The sequence below is a fragment of the Arachis hypogaea genome, chromosome 12, assembly GCF_003086295.3.
Source record: "Arachis hypogaea cultivar Tifrunner chromosome 12, arahy.Tifrunner.gnm2.J5K5, whole genome shotgun sequence".
Classification (NCBI taxonomy): domain Eukaryota; kingdom Viridiplantae; phylum Streptophyta; class Magnoliopsida; order Fabales; family Fabaceae; genus Arachis; species Arachis hypogaea.
Genome location: NC_092047.1, coordinates 20873773 through 20897273, shown reverse-complemented (window position 1 = coordinate 20897273; position 23501 = coordinate 20873773). Strand labels below are relative to the sequence as shown.

Sequence of the window (23501 nt, the reverse complement as noted above, 5' to 3'; positions counted from 1 at the left end):
CAGAAGTTCACGTTCAGGTTCACATCTTCACGTTTTATTTTTAATATGGAGGAAGGTGTGGGGTGTAACAGCATTATAGAGAATATGAGTGCTTTTCCTGCATGTGGTGTTAGGAGGCTGAAATCGGACCGAGCGATTTAGAGCAAGGAACTCGGACGGTCCGATTAGAGGAGATCTACAAAAAAATAACTTTTTTATAAAACTCGGACGGTCCGTTTTGATTTAAAAAAAAACGGAGGGTCCGTTTTGTTTTAAAGGAAAAAAAAAAACAAAAAGTGTAAATGGAGGGTCCGATTTCATGTTAAATAAAAAAAAAACAAAAAAACAAAACTAATCGGACGGTCCGATTTGTGATCAACGAATTTTTTAACAAAAAACTCTAACGGTCCGATTTCTCCCTATCCTACATCTGTGTTTAACACCTGTATATACTATAACCAAGCACAACTCACACACTCCTCCAATATAAAAAAAATTAGCCTCACAACTTCACTCCAAGTACACTGCACCAGCCGACCCTCCGAACTCCCAAACAACTTTCAATACTTCCTTTTGTATAAATATATTTATTTTTAATTTTGGGCGCTATACCTAAAATAAATGAATCCAACATATTTTTTTATTCTTGATATTTTATTTCACTTGCAAATGTTATGTTGACGTTAAAATAAAATTTTAAAAAAAGTTAACTCATTGACCGATAAATAGTTGATTTTATAGATGGACTCATATAATGTCGGATTTTATGGTATCTCACTTTGTTGTGGATCATGGTGGAAGCCAAACCATGCCTTAGAATTAGCCGGTAACCACTTTTGTGACGAAACACGTAGCTCTTTCAAGTTCGCCCAAAACGGAAAAGGAAAAAAGAAACACTTGACAACAAAAGTCTACTCTTCATTAATAATCTCTTGTTGCAAATTAAACAATATTTACATTGAAAAAGTATATTGATTTACATTGCAATCAGAGCAGCATGTTTACACTTTTTCAACCAATAATCGTCCCCGGCTCTTTCAAAACACATGGTAGCCATGCTATAATTATTTTGATTATATAGCTGCAAAGTAGCAATCACAAATGCATCATATATTGTGTCAAAAACCAATGCATAAACAATAAGTTAATTTGCTGTTGTTTATTAGGCTAACGAAATAAATCACAAAATAGAATGAAGGCATGGCCATAATGTAATATAATTAACCATAAATAAGTACCTTAATTCCACGCTCCATCCATTCGTGTGAATTAGTTGAGTAATTCTTCATTGCCTCCAAAAAATATTCCTTAATTCCACTCTGCATTGAGTAATAAGCCTCATTAGGTTGGTTCATGAATTGGACAAGACTTTTCTTTTTCCAATAATCAATCATCGGTCTCGAAAATTCTTCTTTATCTTCACATATCCACAATCTATTCTTACTCCTCGTTACAGCAACATATAACTGCTTAAGTTCAGAGCACAAAACATTGTGCTTGGTTTCATCAAAACTTGCACAAAATACATGCTTTTCCTTCATGAATTGGTATATGACTCCCCATTGCCTCTTCAAGGGTGAAGTTGATAAAAAGTTGTATAGTAATACATCCTAAAAAGAAATGCCAAAAAGGAACCAAACGAAAAAACTTAAGAGAAAATATTTTCAGAGATTAATAAACAGAAAAATAATCAAAAGTAATATAAAGCAAAGCAAATCAAGTTCTTTTAATGGTTACCTCAAATTCAAGGCCTTTGCACTCCAAAATTGTTAAAACAAGAGCTTTTTTTCCCACCAGAGGCAAGATTTTCTCTCGAGTTTCATTATCGCGCACCACGATGGCTTGATTCGCTCCAAACTCAACATTCTTATATCCATTTTCACCAAAAATTGTTTCAATCCAATTTCCTAAAAGTATATAGGGGGCTTCCCCAGTTATCAAACTGGTCTCCACCTTCAAAATGTCCACCGAATAAGGGAAGAAATGGAAGAGAAGTTCAACGATACTTTGTGCCAACTTAAGAACCTCGGCTTTACTACGAAAGTTTTCACTTAACATGAACATATCTGAAATAAGGCCCTTCTCTTTATTTGATTCAAGCGTAAACTTGTTGTAAAAGAGGGCCCTTACATCCTGGAACCTGAAATCGATCCCTCGTCCGATTGTCTGAGCCGTATCTCCACAGAAAATGAAACCTTCCTCTACATTCGGGCAGATATGCTTGAACAAAGCAATCTGAGACATGGTTAGATCCTGCACCTCATCAATATATACAAAGTGCATTAGATCACCTTGGTATCTTGAAGATCTTAACCTTCTATGTAGGTCGCTTACAAAATCAGCCATATCAAACTCTCCCTTGCTCATCTTCATGTTCTCATAGTTTTCAAAGGTATCATAGATCAAGTCCCTTTTCGGCCCGCTCAAACTTGATCTTCTGCTTTCAGAAAGAGTGAGATAGTCCTTACGGCTCATCTTACCCGTGTTTGTGGCTTCAATGCCGCCTTTGATATGCGTCATTATTTCAGTGAACACTTGATAAGAACCAAGGTTCTTGATCTTTTGTGCATTGAAGTGCGGCCAATAGGAGGAATCAAACTTTTCATAAGTCACTTCCTTGGTTGCTAAGAAAGCCTCCCATGGAACTAAACCTTGGCCAAGAGAAGAATTCTTAGCGACCTTGAACCTCTCGAAATATGATCTACCCAAACTCAGATCCAGCATCATCAAGAATTTGCGAAATGTAACCACTAGTGGATATGAACTAAATTGAACATTCAGGAATGAATCTGGCAAATGGATATCTTTTACCGAAGAACTACTTGCTTCCGATGTTCCCTCTTCCCAAAGCAACCTGTACCATTTGGCATAAATATGAGTGATGCTAGTACTGTTTCCTTTTTCTTTCCTTTTTTTTTTTTCAAAATTTTATTCTATTAAAAAATAGATTTAGCTAAAATATTTTCTAAAAACATTGGTTCTTCCTATGTATTGGATGCATAAAGGAACATTTATGTTACATTTTAGATTTAAACTTCACATTTGTAATTATTTTTAGAGAGAAAGATATCTACTCCGAGCTTGCAAGTAATTACAGGCTTCAATTTGTAGAAAGAAAAACCACAAACCTTTCAAACCGAGAGACATGGCATTTCACCTCCTGACACAGTTCAGGACTTAGTGTCACAAATAACTGCCTCAAAACTGGCCTCTCTGTCTCAGCACAAATCTCTTGAGACTTGTCGCAATTCTCAAGTGCACTCGCGCTTCTTTCATATACAAGTTCAACTGCCGAATGGTGCAGTTTTTGGTTACGAATCATCTTGGTTGTTAACACAGTTGTTTTCCCCGTTCCGAAACGTCCAAGTAGAAATGTACTCCGGGGATAGAAGATCACTCTGCGCTGTTCTTCTGTTAATGAAATTGGAAGAAGATCCAAATCTATGGCTTCATGGTCACTGTTGGAACAGTATTTCATTAACAGAAGCCACTCCTTAAACTTTGACATTTCAGCTTCATTTCTATCTTCACATACAGATACTAATTTCTCTCCTTCGTTTCCTTTATTGTTATCGGCATTCTTTAATTTTTGAATGTTCCTTGAGAGCGGCCAGGTTAGAGGAATCTCAATTTGCCTGTTGAGAGAAAGAGAGAGAGAGAGAGAGAGAGAGAGAGAGAGAGGAAGCTTCTTATCATTTTTCTCATTGCAAAAACTTAACCGCCTAAGACAATTGAAACTTACCTGTAAAAACCTTTCTCTTTGCACCGACTGATATAATCTTCAGTGTATGTTGCAAATACATTTCCAAGTCGCTTGGCCAATTTATGAAGATCGTTGGGAGGTAATATGTCCCATATCTTCAAAACCTGCATATAACTCGAATACCTGACTATTTCTATTGAGAAGATCAGATACCTGCTTTCAATTTTGAAACTTTTCAGAATCTCAGATGAATCATTGCTCAATGATTGAACTCGAGTCTTGTTCGGCCTCAATCCATTAGAAAGCCTCTCAAGAAGGTTAATAACTAACTTCTTAGAGTGCTCAGACGGCAGGCTCTTAAACGATCTGAGAAACTTGTCACTGAAGTTAACCTGCAAATCCACACATTATATTATGGAGATCGGAACTGATATGAAGTTTTTTATTTCTTTTTGAAGGAAAGAAAGAGCTAAACACAATAAAAATGGAGTTTATTCAACGTATAACAAGTGAAGAAAAACAGAAAGTAATTAAGTCCAGGACTCACATACCTTCCATCTTGAATTTCTGAATAAGATGCTATTTGTCATAAGCAAATCATCAAATTGATCCATATCTTTTCTTGCATCCAAAATGGCTTTAGAGAATTCTTCATCCTCTTCAGCATTGAAGAAACAGTTACGCTTCTTTACATCAGAGATAATATGCTTCCATACATTTTCATTGTATGATAAGGCCCTCTCATTCCCCAAAATCCATAAACAGTGCCTAGTAAATATAAAAAAATAAAGCAGCTTTTCACAAAGCATAATAACAAAACTGAAACAATATAAAATTCCATAATAATAGAGACAAGATTTAACTACCTAGCCCTTGTGAGAGCAACATTTGTCCTCTGCTGGGATGAAACAAAATCGAGAGGCGTCCTGTTATTTGTTCTAACAGTGGACAGAATAATCACGTCCTGTTCTCCACCCTGAAATCCATCAATTGATTTAACATTCACAGTAAACTCAACATCGTTGTCATAGATTTTTCCAATTTTTTCCTGGATTGCCGCGACTTGAGCTACATAAGGAGACACAATACCAATGCATAGTTTCTCCCTTTTGGCAAGCCATGCTGCAGTTCATACCAGCATTGTTGTTAGAACTTAGAACTCAGGAAACATGTATTTTGTTTTTTGCCAAAATATACAATCTTATGATATAATCTTTTAGACATCTCATAGTAATGTTAGTGAAACTGTGAAAGTACATAAGCAAAAGTGCAACAATTTAGTATAACATGAAATTTTCTTCAGGTTGAGAATAGTGAACTAACATTTATGCAGATTCTTCACTATTGTCGTTACAACTGCGACTTCGGCAACATTTTTTCGGCTCCGACCAGCCGCATCATACTCTTCTCTTCCCCCAGCCACATTTATAAAAGAATAGGGACCAAAGATTTTCCCAGGGAGATATTTCTTGTTGTATTCAATTCTTTGGACATTTGGAGCGTCAAGAATTTTGTTAAAATAGAAATATGAATTCGGAAACGAGCTAATTTTAGGGTGCATCCTGTGCTGCATGCTTAGAAGCTGTTTAGGATGACCAGATATGCTAAGTCTCTCAAATAAGCTTCTTCCAAAACCAACTTCACGAGAGACCTTTTACACAAAGAAACAGAAGGAAATGTAAATTCGCAATTATCATAGCTTGGAAACATAAATTTACTAAAAGAAATATATAAATTTGGTGAATTATATGTTTGCTATGGTTACATAGTTACAAAACTTAGATAATAATTATAAAATCTATACACATAGTGATTGATTTTTAGTGTATAAATAATATTTTTGTTGTAAAAATATAACTAAAATTAAAGTCATATTTTTTTTATTCGACAATATTTTAATTTGATCACACTTTTTATTTTTATCTTTTTAAATTAAAACGTTATCAAATAATAAAAAACGACTTCAATTATAATTACAATTCTACAAAGTGTTACGAAAATCTTATAGCAACGATAACATTTACTATAAATTTTAGTATTAGTATATATAAACTTTATTGCAGCTACTTACAGTACTTTCTACCACCGAAGGTAGTTGACATTCATCCCCAAGAAGGATAGCATGTCTTATTCCTTCAATTTTCATGGCTATGAGCGATTCGCATTCTTTTAACTGCGCCGCTTCATCTATAACCAAAATGTCGAGTGGCTTCATCGCAACAGAATGTAGATTGTACGAGCCAGAAACAGTGCAAAATAATAATGATGCATTTTGCAAACATGACTCCCGGATCGCCTTATCTTTAAAAGATTTTGTAAACGGAAATCTAACAAGTGAATCTCTTGCGACTTTTAAAGCCTCTAGGCATTCATTTCTCTCTTTGCACAATGATTGGTATTCACCATTTTGAAACAGCAAATCTTCAAAGGAATCAAGTGCCTTCTTCAACAAGACCAAGTTCTGATAGAGTTTTTCATACACAACAATGTCCACGTTTACGTGTGTAAATAAGATAGAAATGCAGCGCCTTAGCCGCAATGCTGTAGAGAGAAACTCTCCTCTAAACTTTCCAGTATAATTCCTTTTCAATTCGTAACCATCAAGAAAATGAAACATTTCTCGTAAGCAGGAACTCAGACCTTTATAAGATCCAAAACATTCTGTGAGCTCCTGCACACGATAATCCAAATATATTTCCTCAACTAATTCCCCATCAACTTTAAGTCTTTCATTATTCCCAAACAAGAGAAAGCTCCCTAAAGAACAGAACGTTTCACCAGATTCCGAATCCTTCACAATACTCACAACGCGTGAAGCAATTTCTTTTATGGCAACATTTGTAGGGGCACATACAAGGACTCTGTATTTCATTTTCATCAGAGCAAAGAGGAGTGTGGCCAAAGTTTTAGTCTTCCCCGTCCCCGGGGGACCCCATATCAGCTTGATCTTTGAGTTGTTATTAGTACAGCTGCACCGAATTCCCGAAAGACATGCATGAATGGCTTTCTTTTGGTAATCATTCAGATTCGATAATAACCTTTCTAAAGAACTGTCATCCCTTGACATTTCACTCACAGAGCAGCAGTTACAACTCTCCGCAACCTGCTTCACATCATTCAATCAATTTAGTTTGGCACTAATCTCTTAAGTCAAATTTTCTAACACAATCCGCAAGCAAAATTTTTTTTCCAAAAGAAAAAACACAACACATTAAGGTAGAACTTATTACATGATAAATAATAACAATAAACTTTTTTATTATATTTGTAGAGAATATGAACATTGTTCATAATATTTTTAATGCAGAGTAATATATATTCCACAAATCGTGAATATAAAATATATATTAAAACATCAATATTAACTACTAATATAAAATATATGTTAAAACATAAAATTTATATTAAAAACATCAATTACTTGTACATCAAAATCTGTTACTAAACTCCGTTACTAATATAAAATACATATTAGAATATAAAATATAAAATACATATTAGAATATAAAATACATATTAAAAATGAGTTAAACAACACGAGTTAATTTTAGTAAATAATTTTAGTATAAAAATACCATTTTTGTAAAAAAATATATAAAAACAATAGATATAAATAGTAGCTAATTTAGTCATTTTGTTAAGATAATCTGATAATGCATCAAAACATAAAATTAAGCTTTATTTCTCACCGCCGTTTCGCTTGTGGTTAACACTTGGTTCACTATATTCAAATTCCCATCCATGTGAAGTGCATTCCAAATTCTTCTATTCGAGCTTATATTTGTCAAAAAGACAAGAAAAAGAGACTTATTATACTTGAGTTCGGGATCAATATCACTTGATGCCTTCACCTTAACCTTAAGATTTAAATCTTCATCTTCACTTGTTTTGACTACTGAAACAAAAGTCCACATCCTTGCAAACCTCTGCAAACCATTGACGGTTTCCGGTTTATAATCTGTCAAAATTAGAACATCTCCTGGAAGAATTCTGTACGGCTCGTTAGTACGAAGAGTGAATCTGTTTTTCCATTCCCCAATGTTCAAATTGTAGAATTTTCTTCCAAATTTCTTATCATTGTCAATGCTGTTCACTTTTGCGAATGGAGCGTTCTGCAAGACCTCCATACTCGAGCATAGCTGCGCTCGTGTTTCTTCTAATAACGGATATACGAAAGATCCAATGTAATTATTTACCGATTTAAACGAGAGCTCAATCCTGTCGACCTGGATATACACCACACATCAAAATCGAGGTATAAGATAAAGCGTCATTTAACATTCTTAAGTTAAATATGGAGGGATAGTAATTGTATAGTACAAAAGAACACAAACCTGAGTTTTGTAGAGTTCTTCATTGAGAATATCATCAATGGACCACGAAAGAATCGTATCCATGAAGCCATAGTCATTGTTTATTCTTACTCTGTTCTTGCTGCTGCTAGAACTAGTCTCAGCTTCCATTGTAATTTGTAACCACTAGAGATCAGATTACACCCAATGTACTGAAGTAGCAGTAGTGTAGTATTATTCTACGTGATCTTTAAATAACTTGGTAGTAAGAAATGGAAGCATAGTAAGAAATAAAAAGGCTTTTTAGATTACACTAACAAGAGAGAGAAAGCTTAAGTTTGAAGAACTCAAAAGAACACAGTAAGAGCACCTACAATGGTGAGTTCCTCTTTCACTCTTTCCTGACACATAGGAATTCTAACCATTGGAGGAGATAAGGAATGAGTTCCCGCACAGGTCTCAAAGTGAGGGAGTCCCTCTAAGCAGGGACTCAAATTAACCAATAATAATTTGTCATTTGACAAATTATTTTAAAAAAATAATAATATAAAATCTGAAATAATTAAATAATTATATTAAATAATGAAATAATAATTAAATTAGTAATAATTATAATAAAAATTATATTAAATAATTATATTTTTATTTAATTAATAATTTATATTAATTATTTAAATAATAATTAATTAGATTAAATAATTAAATTTTTATTTAATTAATGATTTATATTAATTATTTATATCATAATTAATATTAAATATTATTTATATTATTATATTAAATTATAATTAATTAAATTTACTTATATTAAAAAATAAATTTAATTTTTACACCTTACAAAATAATTCTTAGTTGAGTTAGTTATTTTTATTTTTAAAATTTAAAATGCTAACGATATTATTAAAATTAGCAGTTGTAAACACAAAATTATAAATTAGTGTAATCCACAATTATATATTGTGTATTATTGTTATATATGAATTTATTTAATATTAATATCTTTTAATAGTGAATTATTTTTAAATTTATAAATTTAAATAATATTATTAAAAAAATTAATTACATTAATTTTAAGTATTTTAATTAATTAATTAAGTGGGACTACAACAGGGACTAAAGTTAGTTCCTCCTAATAGAGAAAAGAGAGATGCTTTGAGTTCTTATTTATCATTTATAACGCAAAAACTGATGTGTAGTTACTTTTTATGACAGATGTGCCATAAATAGGAACTGAGATGAGTTTCCTTCCAAAGATGGTCTAAGTATTTGTGGTTCTTCCAACAATATTCTAAGTGATGTCTCTCTGTTTCTCTTCCTTCGAAGAATTTTGAAGGGAAACGCAGGGAACTGTTTAACTTCTTCTACATGTGTTAATAATTAATTGGATTAACGGATGGCTTCCAATGTCAAAAACTACCTAGTAATAATTAATGGTGATTAATTTTTCATTCATCATTTATTACTTTATTAATTTTTTTAATAAATTTTATTTTATATTTTTATTTGAACGAACTCAACGAAGCATCAAGAATAGATGCTTTCAACTTTTTTTCCACATTTGAGAGAGTAAATGTAATCTTTTATCATTAATTTTATAAGTGAAACCAAGAATAAATATAAATCAGAGAATAATGAAAAGTTAGAGTTCACATTTTATATTCTCGATTTTTTTTAATAATTAAGAAGATCCATTTCCATAACGCATCATCTCTTTCTATTTGGACAAGTGTATTTTTCATGGAGAAATGTTAGAGACCAACAAATTTTATAATTTGTAGCAATTAATTAGTTATTATTGATATTTTTAATGGTATGAGATTTTATATAATGATATAGAATTACTCATTTTTCTTTTACTGATTAAGTGCTTACTAGATTTAGATTTACTGATTAATTGCTTACTAGATTATTTAGATTTAAATACAAGTACTGATCCCTTAAATTTTCTCATTCACAGGCAATGCATATGAAAATTAAATGAGATTTTTGTAATTTGACATTGATTTTTACTTTAAACTTTATTTATATCACCATTTATATAATTATCAATATTTTATCATAATTTTTGCTAACTTATTAATTTTTTTAATTTCTATTATGGTAATCTTTTACTGTAGGACATAAATTCGGTATGAAAAATTTTTGGAATGAGCAACTTTTAATATTTTTTGTTATTATTTGGTTAATATATACAAATACTAAATTATCATTTTACTAATTTATGTGCGTAAATTCTGAAAAATATGGATGCAAATTATATTAATTCATGCATACAAATTATATTAATTTATGTGTATAAAATTTTAATAAATATAAGAACAAATTATATACTTTTTATATGCAAAACATTTATAAATATAGATACAAATTATTGCTAATTAAGTGCTAACAAAAAATAATAATATTTACTGACTACATAATATTGTTTATTCGGTATTTATCACTTGTTCTATATATGTATCATTTGTTTAAAAATTACTTGCTAATCATAAATATATTATCTTATTTTTCATTCGTTACTTATTTTTTGTGTGAAAATAATAATAATAACAAAATAATAATAATAAATAATATTTATTATTATTATTATTATTATTATTATTATTATTATTATTATATACACTATTTTAACTTGTACCCCCTAAAGTAAGGGAAAAAAAATTCTTGAAAAATGTAATTGCATTTACCAAATATTTACAATTTTATAATACAAATTTTAACTTTTAAAAATATTTCTACATATTTCTAACAATGCGTAATTATAATAACCTTTATTTTTCTTGAAGTAAATAAAAAAATTTACTCTATATTTTTACAATTTACAAAATGACTAACTCATTTAATTAGTTTGGACAACACTACAACAACATAGCTTATTTTTTAGGGTTATATATGCCAAAAAAAATTAAAAACAGTCAAAAAAATAATTTTTGACATTAGTTTAACTATCAAAATATGTTAATAAAAATTTTGTCAAAAATAGTATTTTTAACATAAGTGATTGTGAAGAAAAGTTTAATCTTATTTTGATAATTATTGGCCGTCAAAAATAATTTATTAAAAAAATAAAAAATATATTTTTATGATATTTATTAATTAACCTTTAAAAATACTATTTATTTTGATACTTATTAACCATAAAAAATTTTCAAAAAATTTTTTTTATAATTATTAACTGTGAAATATATTATATGAGACATTTTTTGACAATTTTTTATCATAAAAAAATCAATCATATTTTTTTGACATTCATTATTATAAAAGTTAAGGCTTCATCTATTATTAATTTTTTAAAGAAAAATGACTATAATAATAGTTAAGGTTTCAAAACATCTACTATTATATTATGAATATGCTTTCACTTTATCGTATATAATCATCGTATAAAATCAAATAAGATCTTTGCAATTTTAATCATTGATCTTGATTCAAAACTAGTATAAATAGCATTCCTTATGTAGTATTTAACAAGTATATCAACAACAATTAACATCAAATACGTACCAAAATCAATACTCAATATTATAATATCATATTAATATTCTTTTTTGTATAGTGCTATATGAATTGTAAATCTCGGATAATTTATAAATAACTAATTAATAAATTGATTATTATTTAAAGAAATTAGAAAGTTAAATTTTATATTTTAATGAGATGAAATTAATTAAAATATAAATTTTGACATTAATTTTAAAAATTTTGGCCAAAAATTGAGCCAACAAATCAAATCCAATCGGATCGAATTTAAACCGAACCTATTGGCCCAACATATAAATAGAAGGACTTAGCCTTTTTCTTCCTCCCATAGCCATTTCATGCTAAACTTGGCATAAAGGAAACAAAAGAAAAGCCTAAACCCTTGTCTAATTTCAAATTTACATATCTTTCAATCCGGAGCTCCAATCACCGTATCATTTGGGGTTACGCAATTACCGCATCGAACTCTACAAAATTCATCGAACAATTTAGTAAGTACCTCACTATTTCTTACTCAGCATTTTTCCTTGTAATTTCGAAAATTAGGGGTTTGATTTTGAGAGATTATATGATTTTGGTGTCTTAGGACTGAATTAATCTTGGAGACTCACTGGGTCTTGTCTCAAATGATAGTAGGTAAGGTGAGAAAATATCTAAACCCTTGTCGTTTGCTCAATTATGTGAACCCTGGTTATTAATTTGGCGAATTTCATGGAAATAGATTGAATTGTGTTGAATTTAGTGTTGCATTGGCAAATTGGAGTTTGTTGGAATTGATTTGGAGTCTTGGAAGCTTGACATTCGGTGTTTTGAGTTTAGGGAAGAATCGGCCAATGTATGATTTTGATTTCTCATAGATAACGTATAATGTAACGTGAAAACTTAGTCTAGTTGACCATAGAATAAGTTGAACTATATGCATATGTGGGGACTTAGTGATTTCTAGTGAAAATATTGAGTTTAAAATAAATATGTAAATGTATGATAATTGATGATGGTGGTGATTGATGAAGTTTGACGAATGATTATGAGTTGTACCATGAATTATGGATGAACTATGTTGTTGTTGGCTATTAGTTGTTCGGTGAAAATTGATAAAAATTGAGTATTGAAGTGTTGTGGAGGGAGAAAAATGGTTATGGAATTGTTTGTGTATTTAATATTGTTTTGGGTTATGAAATTTTGGTTTTGAAATTGAGAATTTGGAAAATAGAGGCTTTGAACTCTTTTGGTAAAAATATATTTTAAACGAACTTCGGTGGTCCATAACTTGAGCATCGGCTTTTAGATTTGAATGAAATTTATTTCAAATTAAAGATGATTTCAAGAGCTTTAAAACGGTTTATAGTTTGTGAAAATCAAAGTTTTGCAGAGAAAGTTATGAACGTCGAAAGTTAAGTATAGAAAATTGATTTTTATGATTTAGCATATTTTTGAGAAAAAGGAGGAGCTGCGTATGCGAGCATGCACATGTGACGCGAGATTCACTCATTGCCTGGATATCTCGTGTATGCGGACATGTCCCTGCGTACGCGGACCTGTTAATTCGAACGCTCGCGTACGGGGGCGGCACACGTTACGCGAGAAGTTCCTTCTGTTTTTCCATCTCGCGTAAGGCGGCTGAGATTACTAGGTCGCGACCTCCAACCTCTACGTGTAATTCTCTTGTGTCACACACATCATGATTAGGATAACAGTTAAATAATTTCCTTTAAACCAAATATATAAATTTGAAACTTAGAATTAATTTAAACTCTCATAATGGGCCGCTAACCGCTCGTCAGCAAATCTCTCCTTGTTGGCCTTTAAAGTATGAGTATACTTGAAGGTCTCTGCCAGTGTCGCCTCACGATCCAACGACTTAGACTACAAATTAATATATCAACCAGCAAATGCGCGTTGGAGGCAGTGGCACTATTGGTTCCACCGACAATACTGCTAGTGGGGTACAGCCAGGGGACCACGACGATGACGACAATTATCGAGATTTGTAGGGGTTTTATTTTCTTATTTGTCTACTTCATTGTATTCTACTTCTGCTACATTTTATTGTATTCAGACCATTTATTTTTAATAAAATAATTTTTTTATTTCTACTAATTTTATATTTTTGCTAACAATTTAGTAACAAGAGTTCTAATTTGACTAATAACTGTAGTTTAACTGTGCCAAAAAAATAAAAAATACTACCATAGGATTGTAAATCCGATGGTAATTTAGTGCCTAAACACGTAAAATGCCGCCAAAGTTTATCCGACGGTAATCATCAACTCACTCTCGATAAATCCATTGGCAATATCGACTGAAAATTTGCCAGTAACAAACTTCGGAAGAAAATAATCCAGCAATAACCAGTTTTTGGCGATGTTTATACCATCAACTCCAGGACGACGGTAAATCAAGAAAATATTTTTATTTCTGCTAATTTTATATTTTTGCTAATAATTTTCTAACAAGAGTTTTAATTTGACTACTAATTGTGGCTTAACTATGCCAAAAAAATAAAAAATACTACCGCGGTAAATCTGACCATAATTTAGTGCCTAAACGTGTGAAATGCCGCCAAAATTTATCCGACGATAATCATCAACTCAGTTTCGACAAATTTATTGGCAATACCGACAGAAAATTCACCAGTAATTAGTGTCGGAAGAAAATAATCTAGCGATAAGTAGTTTCTGGCTATGTTTATATCGTCAACTCTAAAACGATGGTAAATCTTATAGTAAAATTTTTACTGACAAATTTATTTAATAAATTCAACAATAAATTTAACGGTATTCAGCATTTTTCTTATAGTGACAAGAAAATTAAAATACTTCTTATTGAAATAATTAAATTTGTTGCTTTTCAAATCCTTTTCTCTTCGTAGTTTTTATACAAATTTTTTATTTCCGTCTCCTCTAGAAAACATATCTTCCATCTCCTCAATCACCCGTTTATTATTTTCTAAACATTATTCCTCTAATTGCCTCGCCAATTCTTTCAAAACGGAACAGCTCCTCATGTTTTCTAGTTTCATTATTATTATTATTATTATTATTACAAAACATTTATTATTTTTTTTTGTCAAAATTAGAAATGAAATTTAAATTTATAATCTCTAAGTAAATATGGAAAAATTATACCAATAAAAATATAGCTCATTGGCATTACAAAACATTCATTTGATATACTCTATTCATGGTTGATAATTGTAAATCTAAAAAATCAGTTTGTATTATTAACATACCAACAAAAGTAATACTATAAAGGACATTCCCTAAGAAATTGAAGTTAGGGAATAAAGTAAAAAAAAGAACTACAATTCTTTGGAGCATAGAGAGTGAAGACTTTGGAAATTGGAAGACAGTGAAAGAAATGGCGTACTAAGAGAGAGAAAGAGAGTGTTTTTTTTTCTCTTTGTTAAGATATGGAGTCTCCAGGCTTTGATTCTTAGTTTTTTTATTTAAATAAAATAAAAGAAGATCGAATTTATTTGATTCCCTTCAATAAAAATCGAAAACGTAAATTTCTTAAATCAATTTATATATAAATAGTGCGTGGTTAATATTTGTTAGATATTATATTATTCATCACATCTAAGAATAATATCTAAATATAGAGAGAGAATGAGAGAGAGAGGGAGAATGTCGGTGGGAAACATAGTGGGGGATAGTCTTAGAAATTCGATGGGACATAGAGAGTGAAGACTTTGGAAATTGGAAGACAGTGAAAGAGATCGCGTACTAAGAGAGAGAAAGAGAGTGTTTTTTTCCTCTTCGCTAAGACATGGAGTCTCCAGGCTTTGATTCTTAGTTTTTTTTATTTAAATAAAATAAAAGAAGACCGAATTTATTTGATTTCCTTTAATAAAAATCGAAAACGTAAATTTCTTAAATCAATTTATATATAAATAGTGCGTGGTTAATATTTGTTAGATATTATATTATTCATCACATCTAAGAATAATATCTAAATATAGAGAGAAAATGAGAGAGAGAGAGGGAGAATGTTGGTGGGAAACATAGTGGGGGATAGTCTTAAAAATCTGATCAAAGATCTTAGAGTTTGGAATCGAGAACAGTATCAGCGATTGGAGACGGAGTCCTTTTCGATCTTCTTAGATAACCTTCCAGAGGACATCTCAAAGAGAGAACTGTTTGAGCTCTTCCGTTGGACTGGACGCATAAACGACATATACCTTTCTCTGAAGCAAAAAAATGGTAGTTTGTACTTTGTACATCTTTGCGTTCATACGATACACCACGAGGGGAGGAGCTTTGAAGGCCATAACAGAGATGAATCGTATGAGACTAAGAGGTAAGGTTGTGTTTGTTGGGGAAGCAAAATACAGGAGACTGTCGGATGCTAATGGCACAAAGAAGATACAGGAAGGAGGGATCGCTCGAAGAGAAAGTGGTCGTCAGCCGCAAAAGGAATGTGAGGATGATCTGGCTCTCCCAGCTAGTAGTTCTAAGGATGTGAGAAAAGATAAGAAGTTGCGAGACCCACATGGGAACGGATGGACAAAGAAGCTGGAAGTGGCTGTGGCGAAAGAGAAACTGATAGGTGAAACAACAAAGGTCATTGACTTTGGGTTGTTACAGGATTTGGTTGCTAAGAACTTTCCACAAGTTGTTCAGGTACGAGAATTGGGAGCGTACAAAGCCTTGCTGACGTTTGGCAATCTGTTGATTGCTGAAGAGACGTACACGTTCAAAATGAATAGCCTGCTACAAATATTTCATAACGTATGGAGGTGGGACGAATCAGAGAAAAGTGATTCTTGAAGAGTCTGGCTAGAGTGTTACGGGGTCCCATTACATATTTGGACAGTGGATACCTTCAAGAAGATCGGAGGCCAATGGGGAGAGGTGGTTGGGTGTGATAGAGGGACGGAATCATGCGCCTCGTTTAGTGTCGAACGTGTACTAATTGATACTTGTGTTATGGATGTGATCAGTGAATGGGTTCATATCACTCTAGGTACCAGTGGACTCAACCATCTTGGTAAAAGAGGTGGGACAAGAAGTCTACAGTTCGCAATGTACTTTGGAAAAAAGAGCGAACAAAGATATAGTTTGCGTTCTTCAAAATAACGAAACAGATAGAGCTCTTGATGTTGTTGCTACAATGTCGCCTGACCTTACAAAGTTGATAGGCTATGGAGATCAGGCAGCGCTAGTGGTTACGGAAAGGGTACGACGGGAAGAAGAAGATGAGGATAGATTAGTAATTTCAGAGTCAATTTTGAACGAATGGAGTTATGACCACTTAAAGCTCAATCAAAGAAATTCGGTTAAGAATCAACAAATTTATGGTCATATTAATGGCTTGGCAGATTTATGGGATTGGGAGAGAGTAATGAAACTGATTCGAAGCTCACAATTCCGTGGAGCTACACCTACGACCAGAATGGGCTGGAAAGAAGAAAGCCCAGTGGAACATGTGTGAGAGATAAGGGAAGGGCTACCAATGCCATTAAACACAAAAAAACTGTGTTGGGCCAAGGAGGCCCAAAATCTACAACAGTCCGGAGGGTGAGAACAGGAACTTGCTATACTGGGCTAGACCAGGATGCCGTGGGTCGGGTCGGGCTGCTCCAAGGAACGCGCCATGAGGCTGTGGGTCGGGCCAGGATGCTCCAAGGGGTGGGGTATGCGAATGTTGATCCATCTGCACCGCTAAGGAAACCACGCACACTGGAGACTGATGGCAGTGACTTCGGAAAACGAGAAGGTGGAGGCGGCTGCATCTTGCACGTTGCAGGAGATGAGGCACGGAGTAATGCGAGAAGGTTGGAAGAGGGTGACCTGGGTGAGTGGAACGGCTCTGAGCGCGAGGAAGAAGAAGGTTGTGCTGGATCCGTCGGGGGGAAAACCTCGAGGCGGAGGTTGACTGACGGAGACGTCGCCCGGTTGCCTGCTGGTTGTGCGCCGGATAGGGGCGGCATCGTTGGTGAGAGGAAGGTTGCAGGAGGAGATAAACCGCTACGGGCAGGGGTTTATGGGTTGGAAGAAAACGCTGTCAGGGTGGAGGGGGCTATGACGGGTCCGGAGGAGGTTCAAGGGGACGATGAGGGGAACGGACATAGTAACGATGACTACCTTGAAGTAGTTGTTGGTGGTAATGCAAATTCAGGGAAGCCAGGCTTGGGAATTGATACGGCTAGTGACAGGAATATGCCGGTTCATAATGTAGAGGAGGGGTACGGTGATAGAGGCAACCATAAAGGTGAACAGAGACACGCCAATGATGATGAGGACAGTAGTAATGAGTATGTAAGTTTGGATGAACAAATGCTGGAAAACTGGAAGACACGGGAGCTAGCGAAAGAATCTGGAGCAATGTTGCTTAATGAAGAAGAAGACATTATGGCTATCCTCCAAGAACAGAATGAAGAGATTGCTCAAAAGAGAAGATTGGCAAAACAGAAGGCTAAAGCAAGATGAAGCAGACCCAAAAAGCTAAAAAAGGTGTGTAATTATAATTCAAAATGATTATTAGTTCATGGAATATTAGGGGGTTAAGGGGTGACGGAAAGTTGAGAATGGTGAAAGAACTTAAGAAGAAACATAGGCTGCATATGTTAGGTTTGGTAGAGACTAAAAGACAGTTAGTGACAAGGTTTGATGTATCAAAAATTTGGGGGAACGGATGCGTGGGATGGGAATATGTGGAGTCTGATGGTGCCTCTGGTGGTTTGTTATTAATGTGGGATGATGGGTTCTTTAAAATGAGAAATTGCTATAAGGGTGAGCGATGGCTGTATGTTGAACGGGTACTGTCAGAGAAGTCTATTAACTGTGCTTTCTTCTTGGTTTATGGTGCTCACACTAGAGATGAGAAACGTGTTGTGTGGGAGGAGCTGAGTTACGTGGCTGGTTTATGTCCAGGTGCCTGTTATTTTATGGGGGACTTTAATGAGATTGGACAAGTGGAAGAAAGGCGAGGTCTAGAAAGCTTACCTTTGTCGGCACAGGACTATAAGAATTGGGTACATGACATGGGTTTGGTGGACCTGCCAATTTCAAACCGTAAGTTTACATGGTTCAGAGGACAGTCATGCAGCCGTATTGACAGAGCTTTGGTTAGTTTGGAATGGCTTGAGTAGGGCTGGAAATTCATACCCTACCCGCGGGTACCCAATCCGGTCCAACCCGTTCGGGTAGGGTAGGGTAGGGTACGGTCCGGGTATGCCTGCGGGTAGGGTAGGGTACGGGTTTAGGGTATACTTTACCCTACCATACCCGCACCTCATATATAATACATATTTTATAAAAATTAGGTATATAGGGAAGGAAGTGAAAGTTAAACCTACAACCTCCCTTATGTAATGACTTACAATAAGTGAACAACTACTAAACTAGTTAGTTAATTTAGTAATTTAGAGCATTAGTTTTTTATTTTTTTAAGTTATTAATATGTATAAAATTTGAAATGATTGAATTTTATATTTACTTTGAAAAAATTTGATATTTCTGCGGGTAGGGTAGGGTAGGGTAGGGTTTAGAACTTTAGGGTGCGGGTAGGGTTAGGGTTGAGTGATTCTCAACCCGCAGGTAGGGTAGGGTAGAGTTTTAACAAAATTTTCAACTCGCGGGTAGGGTTAGGGTAGAGTCCAAACCCTACCCTACCCTACCCATTGCCAGCCCTAGGCTTGAGGCATTTTTGGAGACTCGTTTGAGAGGTGGTTCACGGGGGTTGTCAGATCACTGCCCTATCATCATGGAAGAGAATAGACTAAGAGATGGACCGAGGCCGTTCCGAAGTCTGGATTCGTGGTTTACTCATGAAGGGTTTCTAAGGATGGTTAAGGAGGAATGGAGTGGGCTGGGAAAGATACAATTCACCGATAAACTGAAAGCGTTGACGATTCCTTTGGGGAGATGGCACAGAGACAAATTTGGTGATATAGACAGGAAAATTTTGAAGTTTGAGGAAGAGATTCAGAAGATTGATGACATGGTCGGTAATGGGAGTTATGATGAAACAGTGGAAGCAAGAAGGAAGGCGTTACTTAAGCACTGTGAGAAATGGTATGTGAGGAAAAAATTACATTGGAAGCAGATGTCAAGGTCGAGGCTTGCAAGGGACATGGATAAAAATACGAGATACTTCCATAACTTAACTTCGGCGAGATGGAGAAATAATAGGATTGATACACTAGCTATTAATGGAAGATTGATAAGGAATCAAGCAAGGATTAAAATTGCCATCAGGGAGTTTTACAAAGAATTATATCATCAAGAGAGGTTCCCTGAGGTGGGGTTCAGAGATGGTCTGGTGGAAAGGATCAGCGAGGAGGATTCTCTTGCTTTAGAGGTGCTACCGTCACCTGAGGAGATTAAAGAGGCAGTGTGGGATTGTGAATTGTCCAAGGCCCTAGGATGTGACGGTTACAACATGAACTTCATAAAGAAGTGTTGGAATGATATAGGCTCAGACTTCACGGCAGCGGTGTTGGGTTTCTTCCAATCTTCCAGGTTGCCGCTTGATGCTAATGTCACATGGGTGGCGCTGGCCCCCAAGTTTACTGGTGCCAAGGAAATCAAAGATCTGCGTCCGATTAGCATGGTGGGGTGTGTATATAAGGTAATCTCGAAGATGCTGGTTAGGAGAATGAGAGGGGTTATGCCAGGGTTAGTAGGCGAGACACAGAGTGCTTTTGTGAAGGGTCAGAAAATTTATGACGGGGCTCTAATTGCATGTGAAATGGTTCAGTGGATCAAACAAAGAAAGAGGAAAGCGGCAATAATAAAGTTGGACTTCCAGAAAGTATACGATAGAGTCAAGTGGAGTTTTTTAGACCTTGTATTGCAGAAGATGAGTTTTGGTCGAAGATGGAGGGGTTGGGTGATGGAGTGTATCAGCACGTGCTCTATGTCAATGTTGATAAATGGTTCGCCATCCAAGCCGTTCAAGATGGAAAGGGGTCTGAGACAAGGGGATCCTCTGTCCCCATTTCTCTTTGTACTTGTTGTTGATGTCCTACATAGGATGATTGGAGAAGCTGTGAGAAACGGTCACATATCATCGTTGATGGTTGGGAGGGATCATATTGAGTTGTCACATCTACAGTTCGCAGATGATACTGTTTTGTTCTGCCCTCCGGAAGAAGACACAATCAAGAACTACAGGAGGTTGCTTAGATGCTTTCAGTTGATGTCAGGTTTAAACATTAACTTTGATAAATCTAGCTTGATTCCTATTAACTGTGATGAGCAGTGGGTACAACGTATGCGCGGTGTGTTGGGCTGTAAGCAAGCCAATCTACCTGTTAAATATCTCGGTATCTTGCTAGGAGAAAACCCAAGGATGATGAAGACGTGGAAGCCAGTAATAGACAAAGTGGAGGAGAAACTTAGTCTCTGGAAGGCCAAGATCCTCAATAAGGCCAGTAAGCTAGTACTTATCAAATCAGTGTTAAATAGCCTACCGGTTTATTATCTGAGCCTCTATAAGATGCCAAAGGATATTGCAGAGAAACTAATTTCGTTGCAGAGAAGATTTCTATGGAGTAGAGAGGATGGAAAGAGTGGTATGGCTCTGGTTAAGTGGGAAGTGGTTCAGGCCCCCAAAAAGTTAGGTGGGTTAGGGATTGGGGATTCTATGATAAGAAATTCAGCTCTTCTATTTAAATGGTGGTGTAGGTTCTCTAAAGAGGAGTGTCCTCTGTGGAAGAAGGTAGTATGTTCCTGTAACAACCTGAATCCAAATGAGCTCCTGTCCTCTCAAGAACTACCTATCCGAGGTGGTCCGTGGAAGGATATCTGTCAGCTACAATTCAAGAGTTAAGAAGTCAAACAAAAGATGCTTACCGGGTTGTCCATGGAGGTGGGTGATGGGAGACGAACTCGGTTCTGGGAGGATGTCTGGATTCATGGAGGTTTTTTGAAAGACCGCTTTCCAAGGCTATTCTCGGTTTCAAACCAAATAGGATCAATGATAGGGGATTGTGGGTTTTGGGATGGGCTAGATTGGATATGGAATTTTCAGTGGAGGAGAGAATTGTTCCAATGGGAGTTGGATCTAGTAAACCAGCTTCACCACACTTTGAGGCTGGTCAAACTTGATCTTGGGAGAGAGGATAGAGTTGTATGGAAGTATGATAAACAAGGAATTTTCTCTACTAACTCATTTATGCAGGTGTTGCAGGTGAAAATGGCTCCGGAGGATATACATAGCTATAGCTTTACTAGGACCATTTAGAAAGGCCTTGTCCCACCCAGAGTAGAGTTGTTTGTCTGGTTTATCCTGGTTAGCAGGGTTAATACGAAGGAGAGATTGAGTCGGCTTGGGATCATTCACCAACAAGATACTTTATGTGTTTTATGTAACGGTAGCGTTGAATATGGCCACCACCTATTTCTTGGTTGTAGCTTTGCTTGGTAGGTATGGTGTGCTTGGTTATCATATGTTGGAATGTAGTGGGCTTGTCCAGGTGCAATAAAAGACCACTTCCAGAGTTGGACTGAGAACTCAAGTACAAAACAGGAGCGCAAGAGATGGATGGTGTGCTTCTGCGCGATCATTTCGAACTTATGGCTGGAACGGAACCGTAGAATTTTTCAGAACAAAGGAAAAGGGGTTGAGGAGATTATCAACATGTCTGCTTTGAGCTACAAAGAGTGGTTAGGTGTTGACTCTTTCTGTTATTAATGGCAATGCCGGAGATGACAAAGAGGTATCTACAGCTATGTTTGTTCTGTTTATTTATTTTTAATATTTAGTTTCATACTATGCTCCTGGTCCCTATGCTCCACTTGTTGTGTTGAGTTTTCGTTCAAAAAAAAAAAAAATGACTTATGCATAAATAATATTATGGAATAGAGCATAAATTGTGTTAAGGTATAGGATGTCTCAAGATATATATAAAATATAGTAAAGTATAAGATTTTATCTTTTTTAACCTCAACCAGCGTAGATTAGTACGATTTATATGTTATTAGCAAATCTATCCCAATCTAGCACAATTTATGTTTAATATCCTAGGTCAGCTCTCCTTAACACGATTTATATATATTCATCACTTACCTTACATAATAATTTTTTTATAAATTTTATTTTATAATCATTTTTTTCTAACAACAACTTATCTCTTTCTATTTTAATTTAATTTGAACATTAGTTAATTTAAATTAAAAAAATATTCACCTATTTTTCTTTACTTTTAATTTTCAGTAACAATAAATTTTTTCTTTATATAGTACTTTCAACAAGTTAGGTCAAACAAAAATTAAAATATGATAATTTCATTAGTTTTTATATACGATATACTAATTTTTTTTAATATGTTCATAATATTTAATATGGAGTACTATATTAAATATATATTATATAATTAATTATTTGAAATACTATATATTTAATATGTTTATAATAATAAATATTAAATAATTAATAAAAGTACTATTTTATAATAAACATAAAAAAAGACAGAGAAGTTTACCCAAAAAAATATGGACAAAAAATTCAAAAATAAAAAATATTGAAATACAATAATTTAATGACAAAAGAGTATTTTGTAAAATTTTGTGAATATTTATATACTATAGATTTATTTATTTTAAAAAATAATATGTATACATTATATATAAACCAATTATTAAATAAGTAATCATATATTTAAATACATTAAAATTATTTTTAATTTATATCATATTGTAATTATTTTTTATTTTATTACAATTTTTATTATTTGTTTATAAAAAATACTTTATTTTATGATAAAATTTTTGTAACGGATTATATATTTTATTATATTATATTTTATCATAATATTTAATTTTGATAAAAATACATCATTTAATATTAGTATAATATTAATTAATTAATTAATACATTAATTTTTTAAAATGTAATACTATTTATAATTTTATATTAACATAATTAATTAAATTATTTTTAATTATTAATTATATATAAAAGAGTGGTATGTTGAAAAAAAAATTAATAAACCATCTCTTTATTGCTCTGGATACATAAAATGTTTTGTTCCACTACTAATTGTTGCAAAAATACTTGATACTAATAAACTACAACGTATTAATTAATAGTCCTAG

At 33.8% G+C, this 23501-nt stretch overlaps 1 protein-coding gene across 1 annotated transcript; it reads right to left on the bottom strand.

Annotated features, from left to right (window-relative positions):
• Positions 1-955: 955 nt before the first annotated feature.
• On the bottom strand, positions 956-8145 carry LOC112729815 (uncharacterized). Its single transcript, XM_029291046.1, has 11 exons — positions 8017-8145; positions 7372-7908; positions 5754-6785; positions 5006-5333; positions 4549-4804; positions 4234-4450; positions 3722-4074; positions 3108-3614; positions 1717-2833; positions 1218-1589; positions 956-1060 (listed from the first exon to the last, which is right to left on the bottom strand). The coding sequence occupies exons 1-11, from the start codon at positions 8143-8145 to the stop codon at positions 956-958; spliced, it is 4953 nt and encodes a 1650-aa protein (XP_029146879.1).
• Positions 8146-23501: the final 15356 nt, after the last annotated feature.

What these genes read in the sequence shown, in the direction of transcription:
- LOC112729815 (XM_029291046.1), bottom strand. Translation starts at nt 8,145, where the DNA reads ATGGAAGCTGAGACTAGTTCTAGCAGCAGCAAGAACAGAGTAAGAATA. An exon ending in AGTGAAGAATCTGCATAAAT is followed by an intron (nt 4,805 to 5,005) that starts GTTAGTTCACTA and finishes TATGAACTGCAG; the next exon opens with CATGGCTTGCCAAAAGGGAG. An exon ending in GTTGCTCTCACAAGGGCTAG is followed by an intron (nt 4,451 to 4,548) that starts GTAGTTAAATCT and finishes TATATTTACTAG; the next exon opens with GCACTGTTTATGGATTTTGG.